Raw genomic sequence first — 21905 nt, forward strand, 5'->3', positions numbered from 1 at the left:
AAATACTAGCAAACAGAATCCAACAGCACATTAAAAGAATCATACACCATGATCAAGTGGGATTTATCCCAGGGATGCAAGGATTCTTTAATATATTCAAATCGATGAATGTGATACACCAGATTAACAAATTAAGGAATAAAAACCATATGATCATCTCAATAGATGCAGAAAACTCTTTTGACAAAATTCAACACCCATTTATGATAAAAACTCTCCAGAAAATGGGCACAGAGAGAACCTACCTCAACATAATAAAGGCCGTTTATGACAAAACCACAGCAAGCATCATACTCAATGGTGAAAAACTGAAATCATTTCCACTAAGATCAGGAACAAGACAAGGATGTCCACTCTCGCCACTCTTATTCATCATAGTTTTGGAAGTCCTAGCCACAGCAATCAGAGAAGAAAAAGAAATAAAAGGAATACAAATTGGAAAAGAAGAAGTAAAACTGTTACTGTTTGCTGATGACATGACACTGTACATAGAAAATCCTAAAGATGCCACCAGAAAACTACTAGAACTAATCAATGAATCTGATGAGGTTGCAGGATACAAAATTAATGCACAAAAATCTCTGGCATTCCTATAAAGCAACAACGAAAAATCAGAAAGAGAAATTAAGGAAACACTCCCAATTACCATTGCAACAAAAAGAATAAAATACCCAGGAATAAACGTGCCTAAGGAGGCGAAAGACTTGTACTCATAAAACTATAAAACACTGATGAAAGGAATCACAGATGACATAAACAGATGGAGGAATATACCATGTTCTTGGACTGGAAGAATCAATATTGTGAAAATGAATATACTACCCAAGGTAATTTACAGATTCAGTGCAATCCCTATCAAACTACCAATGGCATTCTTCACAGAATTAGAACAAAAAATTTTACAATTCATATGGAAACGCGGAAGATACCGAATAGCCAAAGCAATCCTGAGAAAGAAAAATGGAGTTGGAGGAATCAGGCTCCCCGACTTCAAACTATACCACAAAGCTACAGTAATCAAGACAGTATGGTACTGGCACAAAAACAGAAATATAGATCAATGGTAAAGGAGAGTAAAGTTTTTATGAGTAAAGTACAGCTAATGATAAAAAACTGGAAGATGTTGGGGTCAAATTTCTCATTCTTGAAAGCCAGAAGGAAGGCATGCCACAGTGAAGAAGTTAGAGTGAAATACGGAAGTAAACAAACACTGGAGCTACTCTCTCTGAAAGAAGTATAGACTCCAGGAATCCATGTTGGATGAAATAAAACCTATCACTAGATATGTTACAAACTGAAACAAGAAAGTTTGAATACAGTTCTAGCAAAGATTTCCGAATCTCCATGCCATGTAACCATTTTCATAAGTAAATTAACAATATAATCATTTCTCAAGGTATACTGAAAGTATAAGACAAACAGGTATGCTCAAGCAAAATTAATCATAATGTATCAAGGGTCACATGTTAAACATAATCAAGATGAAAGAAAAAGAAATGGGACCTAATGCTCTAGACAAAATAAATAAAATAAAATTCAGAGGGAAGAATGTGCAAAAGCAGCATAAAAAAATCCAATCTGTGATGTTGGTCAAATGTTACAAAATTTTAGTTATGCTAGTTGAATATGTTTGGAGATGTAATGTACAGCATGGTGATAATAGTTAATAGTACTGTACTACATACCTGAAACTTGCTAAGAAGATAGATCTGAAATCTTCTTAGCGTGTGCGCGCACACACACACAGTAACTAAGTAGAGGTAACAGAAATTTTAATTAGTTGGATTGTAGTGATCATCCCACAATGTACATGTATATCAAAATATCAAGTTGTACACCTTAATATATACAATTTTGATATGTCAATGATATCTCAATCAAACTGTAAGTAAGTAAAAAAATAAATAAATAAGACATTTCCTGGAAATTAACTGGAAGAAAACATAACCAAAGAAACAGCAGAATATCTCCTAGGCAAACTTTGTAATGTAAAAGAAGTCAACACGAACCTGAATTTAAAGGTGCAAAAAAGATGATAAAATGACATGATAAAATAAAGGAAGACTAGAGAGTTAAGGAAACTTAGAACAAAAGTAACACAATCACAGAATTAATTAAATTATAAAAAGCATGAAACAGAGCAAAGATGGTAAAAAATCAAATCACTAACAGAGGAAAGGCTTGTTATAATCACAGTTAATATGTACTTTAAAATGAAAATTTATGTATAAGTAATAACTTTTGAACATGGAGAACAAGTTAAGATGACCTAATGTAAGAATAATATCTGTAAAGTTAAGAAAGACAAAATATTCCAATATATAATACAGAAAATTTTCCCTGAAAAAAAGAAATACTGAAAATTGAGAGAGCTCACTTTATTTCATGAAGAATTTATTTAGAAGATCAACACCGAGAATATCCTTATTAAATCACAAAACATTAAGGAACAAGCACAAATTTTTTAAGCTTCCAGGCAGTAAATGCAAGTCATCTATGAGAAAGAGGGAGAAAAAATCTGTCTGGCCTCAGGCTTCTCCACAGAATTAGTTAATGCTAGAAAAACATGGAATAACGCCTACAAAACTTTGAAGGAAAGATATTCTGAACCATGAATCTGATCTCTAGCCAAGATGTACTCAGAAATGCCACAGGCCTTTCTTTGATACCTAAGAACTCAATGAATAGAGCACAATAACCTCTTCCTGAAAAAATTACTTGTTAATAAAATCCAGCCAACCAGGTCAAAACAAAGAACTCATGAATGGAGGATTAGGCAAGCTGTGCATCGATTCATACATAGAAGGAAAACTAAACTGTGGAATTTATAGTTTCAGAGCAAAATGTAAATGTTATAAACCTTAACAATGTAAAAATAATGAAACTATGAAAATTGTTGGGAGGAGATCTTGTGATAAAGAAACATTTATTACAAATTCAATAATTCCCTCAATTTTACTTCCACGTCACTTCCTTCTCTTAAAATGGAACTAAAATAGAAATGAATACTTCTTATTAAGAAGTACCATGGATAGTATAATTCTTTTTTTTTTAATTTTTAAAATTAATTAATTAATTAATTTTTTTTGGCTGTGTTGGGTCTTCGTTTCTGTGCAAGGGCTTTCTCTAGTTGCCGCAAGCGGGGGCCACTCTTCATCGCGGTGCGCGGGTCTTTCACTGTTGTGGCCTCTCTTGTTGCAGAGCACAGGCTCCAGACGCGCAGGCTCAGCAGTTGTGGCTCATGGGCCTAGCTGCTCCGCAGCATGTGGGATCTTCCCAGACCAGGGATCGAACCCGTGTCCCCTGCACTGGCAGGCAGACTCAACCACTGTGCCACCAGGGAAGCCAGATAGTATAATTCTATTTTATAAAGTTATCTATTCATTCCATCTGAACATTATTCTAAAGAGATTTCTGGAAGAGTATTTATAATGTAAATGGTAGCTATTTCTGAGGGTGGGATTTTGAGTTTCCTTTGCTACATATTGCTCAAATTCTTTAAAATGAGAATAAACCATTTTCATAATAATATGGCCACTATTCTACACATAAAACAGTATTAAAGAAAGCTAGAGTAATGCATTTATACTAAGACTTAAAGACAAGAGAAAGTCCCTGAAGGTTTTTAAGTTGAGAGGTAATACAATAAGGCCCTTAAGAAAGATTAATTTGAAGGGAGTAGGGACAAAAGGCAAGAATAATAACTGCAAATATTGATAGATGATCACAAGTTTTCCAAGTCTAGATTAATGGGAGACTAGTGATACCATTCATCTGAAATATGAATTTCAGGAAAGGCAAATGATTTGGGATACAGGGGTGGTGAGCTGATGAGTTTCACTGGATACAATCATCAAGCAATAGGTAATTGAGTCCAGAGCTTCATTGAGAGGGTGGGGTTAAAATGCAGATGTAGGAGTCACTACAGAGAGGATAGCTGAAGCAATGAGAATCATTGTGATATTCAAGGAAAAGAATAAGTGAAGTGGACTGAAGGCAGTAACATTTAAGCAGCAAAAGAAAAAGGGAAGATAGTAAAGCACTGGTTAGGAAAGCAGAAGGAAAACCAAGATAGTGCAGAAGAAAGTATTCTAGAAAAAAATACACAACAGTGTTAATAATGAACAGATCCAGAAAGGGCTTTTAAACATAGTGATAACAGAGGAACATTCTGAAAGGAAAGTACAGTATAGCACAGAGGAAAAATGGTGTCATAAGGAATTCAAGAAGACAGGAGTGATGAGGTAGTGGAAATGAGCATAGACAGCTCTTTCTAGGAATCTAGTGATTTCCAAATGGAAAGAATAGGCAATCTATAGAATAGGTGGAAGTAGTCAGTCTAGAGGAAGAAAGCAAAGGAGCAGGCACAAGAAGATAACTGATGAAGCAAATTTTAAAAGCAGGCAAGAGGACACAGCACAAGGAAAAGGCTACTGCCATAAATAAGGAAAAAGATGTCTTTTCCTCAAAAAAACCCCCCAAAGCCCTGTAATTATGAGTAGACACGGTGCATCTGAAAAGCAATCAATGAAACCATTAAGAAACTGAAAATAAAAGCCATTTTTATACTATTAAATAAATGATAAAATCGGGTGCTGAATAACTCTGCCTGCAATAATAATCACTATCAACTAAATAGTAGATGACTTATTTTCAATCATCTGTGTATCCAAGAAAGAACTAAGACATTTGAAATGACTGTTAATTTATGCCAAGAACACACAAAAAAGTATATGTGTAAAAAATTATATCTTACACAGGACTGAAATAAATATATTTGGTATGTCTCAAGGACATATTCTTAAGTTCTAGTGGAACTTAAGTATATTTTAAATCACTGGATTATTAGAACTTCTGGATTAGTAATAAAACAACAGAAATGCATTAGGGACTTAAGGAAAAGTTAGGAAGTGGAACACAAATAGGATGTGGCATTCTATGAAATTCTAATATTTTACAGAGTATTTACAGCATACCAAGGATGGCATTAACTGCTTCAAAATATGCACAACCTAATTTAATCCTTTCAGCAATTCCTTGAGATGTAGGTAAGATTATTCCTATTTTACAGATCAACAAATAGGCTGAGAGGCTAAAATAACACCTAAGACCATTCAGCTACTACGTGGTAGAGTCAGGACCTGAATCCAAATTTATCTAACTCCAGAGACTTCAGTCCTCACTATTATGATGAAAAATTACTTCTGAAGAAGCAGCAACTCTTTGATATATGTGGAACCAAATTTCCTGATCATAAAAATCACCTGGGGGCTTATAAAAAAATAAAGCTCCTCAGGGGCCACTCTAGCATTACTGAAAAAAACCTGCAAAGCTTGGAAATCTCTCTTTTTAACAACTCAGATTACTGTTATAATCAGGCAAGACTGGGAAATATTGGCATGTGATAAAACCAAAGGTAGGAGGAGGTTTTGTCTCATAGATTAAAATGTCTGGGGATGAAACTAATTGGCAATGTTTCACACAAACTTTTAAGATATTTATGTAATTATACTAAGAACAATTCATTCATAAAATATTTAAATGAATGAGAGAACAAGAAAAACCTAGATTGTCTATTTTTATTTTCTTTGTAGATATAATACATTTCAAAAGAGGGTTTCAGAGATTATCGAAGAGAAAGCAATGAAAATTAAGAGAACCAATAGGGCAGCAGTTGGTAGCAGGGTTTTAAAGCAGAATTTCATATTAGCAAAAATCTTAGTACAGACTCTTAACTCAGTGAACCTGGATTATTAAGAATTTTTAAAACTGCAAATGGTAGCTGATATCTTTATGCAAAAACAACCAGCAGTCAACCACTCATCTTGATGGAAATTATTTAAACTATAGCTTGGGTTAATATGTTTATAGGAGCCACTTTGGTTTAATGAGATTATAATGAAAGTAAATATATTAGGCAATTAGATCAAAATTCATACAAGTCATATAAAAAAAAGGCCACAAAATGAATATACAAAACCAATAATAAAAACAGTGGTAAAAGCATAGGCTGTGGAACCACAAACATCAGGATTTTAATTCTGGCTGTGTGACCATCAACAATCTGCCTTCAGATTGCTCCTCTAAAATATAAAAATAATACATAGTTCAGAATTTCCACTTCCAGCTATGATGGAGTGATAGGGTCCAGATGCACCCTCCCACCTTAAACAACTAAAAAATTAGACAAATATATAAAATATATGAAATTCAATTAATGTAACACAGCAAATATCAAAAGAACAAAGGACAAAACCACATTATTCTTGCAATAGATGGAGAAAAAGGATTTGACAAAATCCAACACTCCTTCATGATAAAAACACTCAACAAACTAGGAGTAAAAAGGAACTTCCTCAATCTTTGAAGGGTATCTATGAAAACTCCATACCTAACATCATACTTGATGATGAAAGACTAAATGCCCCCGACTCCAAAGATCAGGAACAAGACAAGGATGTCCGCTCTTACCACTTCTATTCAGTATTGTACTGCAGGTTGTACCCTGAGCAATAAGCAACAACAACAACAAAAAAAATCAAAGCCATCCAGATTGGTAAAGAAGAAGTAAAACTATCTCTAGTTGCAGATGGTATGATCTTGAATATAGAAAATCTTAACGAATCCACTTAAAAGCTATTACAACTAATGAGCAAGTTCAAGCAAGGTTGCAGGAGATAAGATCAATATATAAAAATCAATTGTATTTCTATACACTAGCAATAAACAATCTGAAAATGAAATTAAGAAAACAATTCCATTTACAGTCACCTCCAAAAGAGTACAATCAATACTTAGGAATTAATTTAAACAAGAAGGTGAAAGGCTTGTGCCCTGAAAATTAGAAAACACCGCATAAAGAAATTAAGGAAGATTTAAATAAATGGAAAGATATCCTGTGTTCATGGATTGGAAGATCTAATATTATTAAGATGGCAATACTCCCCAAAGCACTGTAAAAATTCAATGCAATCCTAACAAAACTCCAATGGACTTTTTTACGGAAATGGAAAACTTATCCTCATCCTAACTGCAAGTTACCCCAAATAGCTAAGACAACATTGAAAAAGAACGAAGTTGGAGGACTATAGTTCCTGATTTCAAAGCTTACTCAAGTGCTACCGTAATCAAAACAGTGTGATACCACCATAAGGATAGACGTATAGACCAGTGGAATAGAACTGAGAGAAGAGAAATAAACCTGTACACCTATGGCTAATTGATTTCCAGCAAGTGTGCCAAGACCATTCACTGGGGAAAGAATAGTGTCTTCAAGAAGCAGTGCTTGGACAAATGATATCCACCTGCAAAAGAATAAAGGCAGACCCCCTACCTCATTCTGTATATAAAAATTAATTCAAAATGTATCTATGACCTAAATATAAAAGCTAAAACCATAAAACTCTTAGAAGAAAACATGGAGGTAAATCTTCATGACTTTGAATTTGGCAATAATTTCTTAGCATAAAAAGTACAAAAAATAAAACAAAAGATAGATAAATTGGACTTCATCAACATTAAAAACTTTTGTGCAAAGAACATTATCAACAAAGTGAAAAGATAACCTACACAATGCGAGAAAATATCTGCAAATTATATATCTGATAAAAGACTAGTATTGAGAATATACAAAGAACTCTTGCAGCTGAACAACAAAAAGACAAACAGCCCAATTTAAAAAAATGAGCAATGGACTTTGAATAGACATTTTTCTAAGGAAGATATACAAATAGCGAATAAGCACATAAATAGATGCTCAATATTGTTAGTCATTAAGGAAATGGACAGATTCCTAGAAAGACACAAATTACACAAGAGAAAGAGATAATATGAATAGCCCTACGTATATAAAAATATGGAATTTTTAGTAAAAAAAAAACTCATCCACAAAGAAAACCCCAGGCCCAGACGGCTTCATTGGTAAATTCCACAAAAAATTTAAGGAGGAAATTGTACCAGTTCCACATAAACTACTTTAGAAAACTGAAGAGGATGGAACCCTTCCCAGGTCACCTTAGGAGGCCAGCATATTCTGTTACCAAAAGCAGACAAAGGCATTATAAGAAAAGAAAAAAAAAGATCAAAATCCCTCACAAACATTGACGCAAAAATTCTTAAAATTTTAGCAAACGAAGCACACCAAAATATAAAACTGATATTATATCATGACCATGTGAGGTTTATCCCAGAATTGCACAGTTACTTTGGTATCTGACAATCAAATACTGAAATTCACCATTTTAAGATCTTAAAAAAACACATAATATCATCTCAATAAATGCAGAAAAAGCAGGTAACCAAATTCAAAGTCCATGGTAAAAAAATTTTAGTAACTAGGAATAGAAAGGAAGTTCCTCAATCTGATAAAGAACACTTATGAAAGATCTACAGCTAATATCACACTTAATGGTGAAAAACTGAACGCTTTCTTCCTAAAATTAGGAGTAAGGCAATGATATTGGTTCTCATCACTAATCAACATTGTGCTAGTACTGGTTAATGCAATAAAGGGAGATTAAAAAATGAAAAAATACAGGAAAAGAAGAAATAAAACTAGAACTAGTAGGTTTAGCAGGGTTGTAGGATATAAGGTAATACACTAAAATCAAACATGTTTCTATAAGTTAGCAGCAAACAATTAGAAACAAATTTAAAACAAGATACTACTGACAACAGCATTAAAAATATGAACTGCAGATAAATTTCATAAAATATATACAAAGACCAAAATAAATGGAGATATATGCCATCAGACATATGGTTCAGAATACTCAATATCATTAGGATTACAAGTCTCCCCCAGATTAATCTATATATTCAATGCAATTCTAATCAAAATACAGGCAGGCCTCTTTTGTGGGGGAGGAGTGGAAATTCACAAGCTGATCCTATAAATTACATGCAAATGCAAAGAACCTAAAAGAACGAAATACTTTTAGAAGAAAATAATACTTAAGGATTTATACTTCTTGATTTCATGACTTATTATAAAGGTACAGTAATGAAGATAAAGTGTTATTTATAAAGATAAATGTAACAGAATAGAAAATCAGAAATAGACCCACACATATATAGCCAATTCCTTTTCAACAAGGGTCTCAGGCAATCATTATACAAAAGATAGTCTCTTTAACAACTGATACTGGAACATTATATAACCATATGAAAAAAATGAACCTCAACCCTACCTCACACCATATAAAAAACAACTCAAAATGGAACACAGACCTCATCGTAAAATTTAAAACTTCTAGAGAAAACTTAAGGGAAAATCTTAGTGACCTTAAGTTTACGTAAAGATTTTTTAAATAGGGCACAGAAAAACATAAAGTATAGACAAAAAAAGTCAATATATGGGACCTTTCCAGTTTTTAAAACTTCAAAAGACACTTTTAAGAAAATGAAAGGGCAATCCGTAGACTGAGAGAAAATATTTGCAAAACATAGATATTAATATCTAAAATATACAAAGTCCTCTAAGAAATCCTGCTATTTGCCACAACACGGATGAAACTGGAGGGTATTATGCTAAGTGAAATAAGCCAGACAGAGAAAGAAAAATACTGCATGGCATCACTGATATTTGGAATATAAAAGAAAAAGTGAATCTCATCGAAACAGATTTTTCTTTCTGTAGTTGATTTCTAGTTTCATAACATTCTGGTTGGAAAAAATGCTTGATATAATTTCTATCCTCTTAAATTAGTTGAGACTTGTTTTGTGGTCTAGTATGTGATCTATCCTGGAGAACATACCATGTACATGTGAAAAGAATGTTTATTTTGCTGTTTTTGAATATAATGTCCTATAGATATCTATTAAGTCCAACTACTCTATTGCATCATTTAAGACCATCATTGCCTTATTGATTTTCTGTCCAGATATGGAACCAACTGAAATGCCCATCAACAGATGAATGGATAAAAAAGATGAGATATATATACACAATGGACTATTACTCAACCATAAAAAAGAATGAAATTCTGCCATTTGCAGCAACATGGATGGACCTAGAGAATGTTATACTTAGTGAAGTAAGTCAGACAGAGAAAGACGAAAACTGTATGATATCACTTATAATTGGAATCTAAAAAATAATACAAATGAATATATATGCAAAACAGAAACAGACTCAGAGATATAGAAAACAAACAAACCAGTGGTAACCAAAGGGAAGAGGGGAGAAGGGAGGGGCAAATTAGGGGTACAGAATTAAGACATACAAACTACTATGTATAAAATAGATAAGCAACAAGGATATATTGTTATTACATGGAATTACAGCCATTATCATGTAATAACTTTTAATGGAGTATAATTTGTAAAAATACTGAATCACTCTGCTGTACACCTGAAACTAATACAATATTGTAAATCAACTATACTTCAATTCAAAAAACTCAAAGAAAGAGAGAACAGAAAAGTAGTTGCCACAGGCCGGGGGGAGGCAGATAGAAATAGGGAGAGATTGGTAAAAGGGGACAAACTTTTAATTATAAGATGAATGAAATCTGAGCATCTAATGTATAACATGGTAACTATAGTTGATAACACTGTATTGTATTGATATAATTGAAATACGCTAAGAGGGTAGAACTTAAACGTTCACACACACACACACAAACACAAAAGATAAATATGTGAGGTGATGGATATGTCAATTAACTGGATGAGGGAAATCCTTTCACAATGTATACGTATATCAAATCACCATGTAAATATCTATTTTATTTGTCAATTATATCTCAAAAAAGCTGAAAAAGAGAACTGTTTGACTAATAACAAAACAATCTAACTTTAAAAAATGAACAAAGATATTTGAACAAACACTATACCAAATAAGAGCTACAGATTGGAAATACACACATGAAAAGATGTTCAAAAAGCAAATTAAAACCACAAGACACTATACATAAAGACTAATATGAAATGGTTAGAATTACAGTATGTAACCATGTCAAGTGTTGGTGAGAATGTGGCTAACTAGAACTCTCATCCACTGCTGGTAAGAGTATATAAAGTGTTTCTTTAAAAGTTAAACCTATCATAAGACTCTGCCAATCTCAGGTATTTACCAGAGAAAATGAAAGCACACATCTGCACAAAGACCTGTGTACGAATTTACACAGCAGCTATATCTATAACAGCCAAAAACTGGAATGAAAACAAATGTCCATCAACAAGTGACTGGATTAACAAACTATGGTATTTCTACACAATGGTATACTTCTCAGCAATGAAAAGGAAATGATACACAACAGCATGGATAAAATTCAAAATAACTATGCTGAGTGAAAGATGCCAGAGGAAAGAGTACATACTCTATGATTCCATTCATATAAAATTCTGGAAAATGCTAACATCCATAGTGACAAAAAGCAGATCAGCAATTGCATGGTAACAGAGTTGGAGGAAGGAATGAATTACAAAGAGGTATAAAGAAACTTTTGAGGGTGATGGAATTGTTTATTAGTTTCATTGTACTGATGGTTTCAGGAATATATATGTCAAAACTCAACAAACTGATGCTTCACATATGTGTTATTTATTGTCTGTGAATTATACCTCAATAAACCTGTAAAAAATAATACATATCTCATAGGATTATTGTAAGATTAAGATATTGCACATAATAAGTATCAAATGAGCATGTAAAAATGCTGTTATTCTGGAACAGGATAAACATTTGATAAACATTAGCTTCTCGTGTAACAACTGAAAAAGTACTCGAGTAACTAATTCAATGTTCAAAGCACCTAAGTTATACCTTAGCTTCTTCCTCTTGTGCTTTTTTAACAATTGCTTGTAACTGCACCTCTCGTTTAAATTCAGCATGAAGTAATTTCTCTTCCATCATCCTACGTCGTTGGTCTAGTAACTCTTCTTTCCACTTCCGGACATCTTTCTCCTATATGCAATGAATTATCACATCATTAATTTCAGCATACACAGTCACTTGACAAGAAGTGCAAACAGATAAACAGCTTAGGAATTATAAAGTCAAGAACCTGGAAAGACCTAAAGGATCATGACTAATGATTACGAACACAGCCTACGGAGCCAGACTGATGAGTTCATAATCTACCATGGTCACTTGCTAGATATATAAACTGGGCAACTTTTTCAGCCTATGTCTCAGTTTCCTTATCTATAAAGAGAACAGTAGTAGTACCTAACTCATAGGTTTTCAAGATTGAGTGAATATATGTAAACTCTTAGAACAGTACATTAGACATTGCTCAAGAGAAATATTTGCTGTTATTATTATACTGTGCTATGAGCACACTTAAAATGAAAATAGTGTATATGTCTTATCCTTATAAACATTAATGGCTCTATAACCCAAATTCAAGACAGATAATTTTATCCTAGAAATTGAAAAAAAGGTGAGAAGTCTAAAAAATAAATATTTGCATAAAAAACATTCTCTGAAGGAACAGAGAGTTTTGACTATAGAAGAATAATTACGTTAGCTCCCTTTACTTCCTTAAAACAATATCAAATAGGAGAAGTAAAAGACTTGTCCTGTGCTCCAAGAAATCAGAACCTGCACCAATAAGAATAAATTATAGAAAATCAATGTTGGCTCAACATGAATGGGAAGAAAACTAACATTTCAGTTGAATTTTAGCTACATAATAATGTATTTAACCACCTAAAAAAGTATGATGCAGAAACAGTACTGGATTAGGAGCTAGGAACAGGTCCTTAAAGCTCTAGCTCTGCAAATTGTTGGTCATGTGATATTGGTAACTAGCTCTGCAAATTATTGGTCATGTGACATTGGAAACAGCCCCTAGCTTCTCCTAGATTCAGTTTTCACATCTATAAAATGGGGTTCAGGGGGACTTCCCTGGTGGTACAGTGGCTAAGAATCCACCTGCCAATGCAGGAGACATGGGTTCGATCCCTGGTCTGGGAAAATCCCACATGCCGCGGAGCAACTAAGCCCGTGCGCCACAACTACTGAGCCTGTGCTCTAGAGCCCGCGAGCCACAACTACTGAGCCCGCATGCCACAACTACTGAAGCCCATGCGCCTGGAGCCTGTGCTCCACAACAAGAGAGGACACCACAGTGAGAAGCCCGCGCACTGCAACAAAGACCCAAGGCAGCCAAAAATAAATAAATTAAATAAAATAATTTTTTTAAAAAATGGGGTTCAGGATCTGTTCAACTCTGTGTGCCTCACAGAGGTATTGTGGTGATCAGATGAGACCATATATGTATAGAATAGTGTTGAAACCATAACTCATTATATAAATGGAAGGTGGGATTTATCATTTAAATTAATTGAAGGGATACCTACATTGATGGGAAAATTAAACCAGAGAACCTCTAACGTCTTGTACAATTTCAAGAATTTACTATTTTGTTTGCATGAGTATCTGGAGATTATATCATATAGTGAGAAAATAAACTATATAATTTTATTTGTATTAAAAACACAGTAAGAAGGGAAATTATAATTGTGTTAGAACCTTTTTCTAAAGCTTAAAATGAAATAATATATTAACTCTTATAGAACCCCATGACATGGAGACTGTTTTTCATATTTGATCTATTCAATCTAAATGATTAAAATCTTGATTAAAATAATTAAATTCTTGAGATTCAGGTAAAGAGAAAAATTACAGATTTTCTTCCTTTCCCAGCCAACTTTTCTACTGTACCAAGGAGAATCTTATGCCACCTCATTTTTACATTCAAATTATTTGGTCAAATTATTTTTCCCAATTTTAAAACAAACATAAGTAATGCAAATATTTTTAACCTAGGCATATTAGTCCTCCTTTCTAGGACCAGAAGGTAACAAAGGAGTTCACCTATACTATAACGGTTACCTATCTTCTGTTATGCTGTGTTAGGTATATGTAGTACACAGACTCCAAGATGGCTCCAAATGATCCCAGCCACCTGGTATTCAGACCCTTGTGTATTTCCCTCCAACACTGTATCAGGATCGTGACCAATACAATTCAGCAAAAGTGATGGTATATCACTTCCGAGATTAGGTTATAAAAGACAGTGCAGCTTCCATTTGGCAGCTCACTTGTTCATTCTCTCTCTTTCTCGTCTTCTCTCAGATTACTCTGTGGGAAAGGTAGCAGCCATGTTATAAGAACATCAGGCTATGGAAAGATCCACATGGCAAGATACTGAGGTCCATAGCCAACTGCTAAAGAGGAATCCAGGCCTGCCAATAACCACATGAGAGAGTTTGGAAGTGGATCCTTCAGCTCCAAATGACTGCTGCCCCAGACAACAGCTTGACTGCAACCTCAGGAGAGACTGTGAACAAAAAAATAACAACACAAGCCACTCCTGGTTTCCATGCCCAAGAAACTGTGAGCTAATAAATGTGTGTTGTTTTAAACTGCTAAGTCTTGAGGTCCTTTGTTACACAGCACACATAACTAATACGGTACTCATGTCTGCCATGTGTAACTAACAATAAAAATGACCATATACTGAGCAACAGCCACCCGAGCACCACGCTACTGTTTTACTTACTTGCCACTTTCATCATCACAACTGGTTAACAATGATAACTGTCATTTTATGGATAAAGAAATTAAAAGGCAGTATTGTTAAGTAATTTGCCCAGGGCATCATATCCTATTACGTGGTTCAAACCAGGATTTCACCTGATTGGCCATCTCCAGAGCCCATGTTCTTTCCACTACACCACACTGACCAGAAGTTACACTGCTCTAAATACTCCAAGAATCTCTTCCATAAATCTAATTAGTGCCGCCCTTATTCAAATCTGATCATCTCAAGCTCAAAACTGTCCTACCAATTCATTGAACACTTTGCACAAGACTCCCCAAGGAAACCCCCACTGAAAATGGCAAAAGACAAAGCACAGCTTTAATAATCCATGCGAACTCAGCAAAACATCAATTTAACAGCTTTTTTAGGAATGACAAATTCTGTTTTCTTTCTTTTTTTAACAGGTAGCTTTCTGTAACTCAGTAGATAGAAATGCTTTTGTTTCCTAATAAATTTATTTTTATTGTTCTTTTAGCTTCTCTCGAACCAGAAAAAGAAGTTGAAAATAAGTCCATCAATTTAAGGCAATCATACTGCCCTAAAAATTAAAAACTCACCCTTTCTAACAATTTCTGAAGCTTTAATGTTTTCTCTTCACGTAACTTTTCCCTTAGCTGCTGTGCTTTCATTTGTTTTTCTTCATGTTTCTTCTTAGATTCTGCAATTGTTCTATTAATGCAAACAAATGGACAAGAGACACAAATGTTTACATGATAAAGTCAAAAATATCTTCTTTAGTCTTCAAAGTTCTTAAAATAAATATAAAAAATATACAGAACTAACTTTGGCCTAAAATTTCACAGAAACATTGTCACTTTTCAATGGATCTGGAAATATCTTGAATAATGTACCTTAAAATAGTATGTAGTAACTCCATTTAATAGTCAAGAACATCTAGTTCCCTTCCTGTGAAACATTTCAAATTAATATTCAAAGGCCAGACCTTTTACGAGATGGTGAGGAAAGTTTTTCATGCATGTGAATTCCATGTCCTGGAGGTCTAGCAGGTTCCTCCTCTACAATATCCCCCCAGGATGTATTTTGGCGCCAAGATTCACGAGCTGTTTTCAGAAAAAAGAAAACCGCTATTGTTTAGCCACATAATTCTATAAAACCAACATTTGAGAACAGACTTTTAAAAGGCATCCCACTCTTATTTATTTTACACAAAAACCCCATGTAATAAGATAATCTATTTTATACCCCTCTACCTATACATACAACACACACACACACAAACATACAAACATGTAATACCTTCATAATCTGCAAGGACATCATTCCAATCCATAGACATACCACAGAAAGATACACTTCCACTGCCCATGCTGGCCTAAAATGTAATAAGAAAAACTGAGTAACAAATATATGAACCAATTATAACCTTATAAAATGAACTATACATGAAATTTTCCTACCTATTGCTCATATATTTCATTTAGCAAACAGTCCAAAACCAGAAAAAAGTTACATACCTCTTACAGTCACAGTAATTACCAAGTTAAAAATACCACAGTCTATACATTTTAAGAAGAAGACTAACCTACCTGCCATTAACAGCAGAGACAAACCAAGTAATTTTAAAAGAAAACTATTGGGTTTAAACTATTACTACATGAATTCTGACATATTTAGAGCACACATCAGAAAAGCTAAAAAGTATTTGTTGGGCATTAAAATTTAATAGGAAAACATTGCAAACATTCATGATTACTTTTATTCTTTAAGAAATCCCTCTCATCAACATATATATCCTTAGCTCCTAGTGATAGCAAGGCAATGTATCATTTGCTTTTTATTAGCAGAAGGAAAAATATATCTTCGATTCTTCTTCAATCTATACAATTATAATCTGAGAAATGTTGCGTATTTACTTACTCTGAGATTCATTTTCTTGATTTGTAAAATGAGAAAACAACTTCCAACTTGTCAATTGCATTATATATAAAAACTTAGTAATGGTAAAGTGCTTAAAAAAAGACTTGCTATTGTTTATTGTATAAGTCTCAATCACCCAGAGAATAAAAATTCTAAAAGCTCACAGAAAAATCACTGTCGTTGTCAGTTTCAATATTGATATCATTGTTTTCTTCAGCTTCAATTTCTCTAGTTAACTGTTCCTCTTCAGCAATAGCACTAGCAATGGCTTCTTCATTGGCCTTTTCTAGACGATCTGCTAGCTCTTCCTTTTTAGCAAGAACTTCTGCCATAGACTATAAAGTTAAAAACAAACAAAAAGAAGAATCATCAGTTGACTGGAAAGTTAAGTAATTATTTCTTTATGTTCTAATCATAAATAGTATATATAAAAATAGCATTGATCTAGAATTATAAAACTTGGGGTCCAGTTGTATGACTCGGAAATTTCTTAAAAGCAAAAGACTATTTTATATTCCATAAAATGATACAATAATCCATGAGACCTTTTTACCGAACTGCTGTGTATGACAAACTGTGAAGTTGTATAAATAATAGTTATTGTTATTAATAATAAAGTGTGAATTTCATTTGAGCACCAAAATTCAAAACAGTTACAGGTCAAATATTTTAAAAACAAAAGAAAAACATTATACTTTAAAGGGAATATAAGAAAAAATTATGCCGTACTGGTGATGACACTTTCTGAACATATATACCTTACTTAAAATTATGCATTAGAATTATGTAATACAAAAATATGCATCAGAATTATTAATTAATAAATCCCTATAAAAAGCTAAATATGTATACTATAAACCCTAAAGCAAACAGTGAAATAACAAATATTTATGGCTACTAATCCAACAAAGGAGATAAATTTTAAAAGAAAATTAATCAAAAAGATGGGAGAAAGAGGAAAAAGGGGATGAAGAACAGATGAGTCAAAGAGAAAAACAATAAGATGGTAGATTTAAAGGAACCACATCAATAATCACATTACACGGAAATAGAGACTCAAATTGGATAAAAGCAAGACCCCAAACCACATGCTGCCCATAAGAAACCTAATTTAAATATGAGAATATAAACAGATTACAAATAAAAGAGCTACCATACTACCACTAACCAAAAGTAAGTTGAAGTACTAATATCAGACACAGTAGATTTCAGAGCAAAAAATATGACAAAGGATAAAGAAGGTCATTTCATAATGATAAACTGTTAATTCACTAAGAAGACAAAACAATCCTAAAGGTTTATGAACTTAATAATAGACCTTCAAAATAAAAGAAGCAAAAGCTGATAGAATTACAAAACAAAATAAACTTAATGGGAATGTAAAATGATGCAGCTACTTTGGAAAACAGTCTGATAGTTTCTCACAAAGGTTAAATGTAAAGTTACCATACGACCCAACAATCCCATTCCTAGATGTATACCCAGGAGAAATGAAACCATATGTTCACACAAAAACTTGTACACAAATATTTAAAGCAGCATTATACATAAATTCCAAAAAGTGGAGAAAACCTAAATGTCCATCAACTGATGAATGGATAAAATGTGGTATATTCCACATTTTTCAAACAGTGGAATATTATTTGGGCATAAAAAGGAATGAAATACTGATACAGGCTAAAACACGAATGAACCTTGAAAACAATACGCCTAGTGAAAGAAACCATTCACAAAGACCACATATTGTATTCCACTTCTATGAAATGTCCAGAACAGGCAAATCTATAGAGACAAAAGACAGATTAGTGGTTGTATAGGGCTGGGAGGGTGGGGTGAAAGGGAGGACTGCTAATGGGCACTGGGTTTCTTTTTGTAGTGATGGAAGTGTTCTAAAACTAATTATGGTGATGTCTGCACAACTCTGTGAATATACTAAAAAACAATGCACTGTATATTTTAAATGGATAAACTGTATGTTATGTAAATTATATCTCAATAAAGTTGGCTTAAAACAAGTAGTCTCACAGATATATGCAGAGATTTCAATACCACTCTCTCAACTGATAGAACAAGTACAGAAAATTGGCAAAGGAGACCTGAACAATATTATCAACAAAACTGACCTAGATATTTTCCCAAGAGAAATGAAAACATATGTTCAAAACAAAGACAAACGTTCATGGTGCCTTTATTCATAATAGAGAAACTGGCAACAACTCAAACATCTGTCAACAACTGAATGGATGAACATACTGAGTTACATGCATACAACAGAGTACTCCTAAAGACAATAAAAAAAGAAGGAACTATTAATATACACAACTACATGGATGAATCTCAAAATAATTATGCTGAGTGAAAGAAGCTAAACAAAGATTACATTATTCCATATACAGAAAGTTCTTAAAATGCTAATTAATATGTAGTTACAGCAGAATAGTGATAACCCCGGGAAGGGGAAACAGGGAAGAGCAGAAAGGAGGGATTACAAAAGAGAATGTGAAAACTTTTGGAGGCAATCGATACTTTCATTATCTTGATTGTAGTGATGATTTCACAGGTATAAACACATGTCAAAATATATCAATGTGTATATCTTAAATATGTGAAGTTTACTGAAAATCAATAACACCTCAATAAAGGTATTAAAAATGCAAGTGCTTGAGCTTCAGCTTATTACTGAATTGGTCTGGAGTGGAGCCTAGACATGGGTATCCTTTTTAAAGCTTCCCCTCCCCACTTCATTTCCCCTGTCGATACTCTGCCCTCCTCAAAACATACAAGATTGTCCCTGGGGAAGAGAATGGGGTGAGAGAGTTTAGATGACAGACTATTTCTTTGCATCATAAGCTTTTTCTCTGTAAACTCTAGAATATTATAGAAACTAACTTGTTAAGGTGCCACACAAACATCATACCTAACAACGATTTAAAAAAAACTGTTAAAGTTGAATATATTTAACTTTGCAGAAAGTAAGTTCTCACATTAGCCTATTTCCTTCTCAATTTTATCTTCTCCAGAGAACATTTCTATTTCAACTCTTAAGACCTGAAAAGATTTTAACAGAGTAACAGAGCTTACGGATGAAATAATGATTCAATTATCCATATACAACTTCTACTATTTTCACACTGTGAAATTCAAATAAATATCTGTATACATCATCATTTTTTAAATTTCTAAATTTTCATTAAAATTTGTAATTTCAGCAAATCTAAAAAAATAAATCCATGGTAGCTAGGATTTACATCAGCACATTTTTACAATGTTGGCAAAAGTGGACCTTAAACATAAAGGGTCCTTTATGTTTAATAAATAAATTTTATTATTATAAATTCTTACAGTCATTTTTTGCCTAGGTTTCTGTTAAATAAGAGAACTACAGATTTTTTTAGTTGAACCATGTATGTGACAATACTATATTGATGGAAAAAAGAAAACAATTTTCTCAACACTGCAGCAATTCTCTATAACCCTCCACTTAGACCCTAAACAATGACGTGCTTATCTAGAGCAACCCACAGAAGTATCTGTGCCAAGACAAATTAAAAAAATAAAATTTTCTCAAAATCTTAGTTTAGTCAAAATTCCTCTAAGACCTCTAAGGATATACTAATATTCATATGTAAAGCAGAACTTATTTTCCTTCAAATATGCAAATGTCATTCTCAAAATAACCAAGGGTTTTTAATACTCTACCATAAGCTTATTTTACCTACGTGATCAAAATAAAAATGATGAGAGAAGAATTTTTAAATAATTATTTTATGCTTATTTAAGTATAGGATCTTTTTCCTCTTATGAAATTTGATTCTCATAGAATCCATTTGCAAAATAAATAATTTAATATGATAGCTAGCTATGAAAACAAAAATATAAATACGACCAATTTCTACCCATACATTAAACCCACTACTTACATGACCATAAATTATTTAACCTTTAAAACATTCGCACTAAAAAACCTAAGTTAAAAAAAATGCCTTTTATTCCTTTATAAAGGAATCTAAATATTTGTTTTTCTCCTTACTATAACTCTTACTACTCCCTTAAACAATCCATATCAAATTTCATCTGTATCTAATCTTATTCTCTCTCTAAAATGTATAATTTGGCCTAATATCATCTGCTGGTATCATCTTTCAACATGATGAGGCATTAAGTTTAAAAAGAAATTATAGTACACGGTGGTCATTTAAAAACTAAATTTGAATTTTTTCTCAACAACTTTTTATATGTGCCTATTCCTTTTGAAAGTTACTTTTTAAACAAAGCCAGCATGACCTATTCTGAATTATAATCAGGCCAAGTATCTTAATACTAAAATGGGAAGGAGAAAGATGAGCAGAATTAAGTAGTCATCCAAACACATAAACCTATAAATAATTTTAAGTCAATGCATTTTTAAAGATTCTGCAATAGGGATGATAAATAAATTTCATCTTAAAGACCAACTCCAAACAAATGATAATAACTGTCTAAAGTACTCTGTTAAGAGAATTCTTAAAGCTAAGTTCATTAAGCACAATTTCCCATCTATCAGAGTGGTAGATGTTGCATAGAAAACATTATTATTATAGTTTCTTAATGCTAAAGAACATTTGATCAAATCACACACAAAGTGAATGATTTTGAGCAAGTTATTTAATTCTCACAGTTTCATTTCCTTCCTCTATAAAATAGGAAGAAACTTAACTACATCAAAAGATTGCTATAAGAATAAAATGTTAAAATGAAATAACATATATAAAATGCTATGTTAAAAAGTGCTTGTAAAGTGTAGAGAAATACACATTACAATTTTTTATTATTGGGGTTTATGCCTCTTTAATATATTTACTCAGAATTCCGATAAGTTGTTCTTACCAAGTTAGCAGCACTCACATTTGAAATATCTGAAGGATCCATTTCACTTTCTATTCTTGCTTTCTCTTCTGAAAATTTGTCTTCACTTGCTTGCAAAGGTGTGTCAGCTTGCTGAGTAACTGAAACACCCTCTGTATCAATGTGAACGGCAGGTATTTCAGAAGTTTGCACAGAATTGTCTTGTAAGAAACTACTGCCAGAGCTCTTGACATCATCCAGTGTACTCACTGTGAACTAACGAAACATATTACAGATTGAATCAGAGATAACGAAAAATACTCACCAACTTATTTCACTCTAGAAAACCTGATTCTGCTTAACCTATCAACTGTAAAGCAGCAGTTGACTGACTAACAGACGACTCAGTCATTTTTTGGTATGTTTCAAGTGTAAGAAGAGAAACCATTAAGCAGCCACAATTTTTATTTGCACATCTACTATGTTTAGCACATAGTAGCACATAGCACATCTACTATGTTTACTATGTAAAACACTGTCTGAAGTGCTTTAGCAAATTAATCAATATATACTGTAATTACATTTTATTTTAGTGGGCTGATTCCTGATGAGTATCCTATACGCCTCACAAAAGAAATCTAGTCACAA

General features: G+C 33.0%; 1 protein-coding gene across 5 annotated transcripts in view; it reads right to left on the reverse strand.

Moving 5' to 3' along the window:
• Positions 1-21905, reverse strand: part of SCAPER (S-phase cyclin A associated protein in the ER) — a 473441-nt gene that overhangs the window by 294246 nt on the left and 157290 nt on the right. For 4 of the 5 annotated variants that reach the window (XM_061181876.1, XM_061181878.1, XM_061181875.1 and 1 more), the window contains 6 exons: positions 21300-21533; positions 16598-16768; positions 15813-15888; positions 15499-15616; positions 15113-15224; positions 11768-11908 (listed from right to left, as the gene is read on the reverse strand). In XM_061181876.1, the coding sequence (XP_061037859.1) occupies positions 11768-11908; positions 15113-15224; positions 15499-15616; positions 15813-15888; positions 16598-16768; positions 21300-21533 (852 nt within the window). The remainder of the gene's footprint in view (positions 1-11767; positions 11909-15112; positions 15225-15498; positions 15617-15812; positions 15889-16597; positions 16769-21299; positions 21534-21905) is intronic. The other variant, XM_061181877.1, reaches the window with a different exon arrangement.

This window comes from Eubalaena glacialis, chromosome 2 (assembly GCF_028564815.1).
Source record: "Eubalaena glacialis isolate mEubGla1 chromosome 2, mEubGla1.1.hap2.+ XY, whole genome shotgun sequence".
NCBI classification, from domain to species: domain Eukaryota; kingdom Metazoa; phylum Chordata; class Mammalia; order Artiodactyla; family Balaenidae; genus Eubalaena; species Eubalaena glacialis.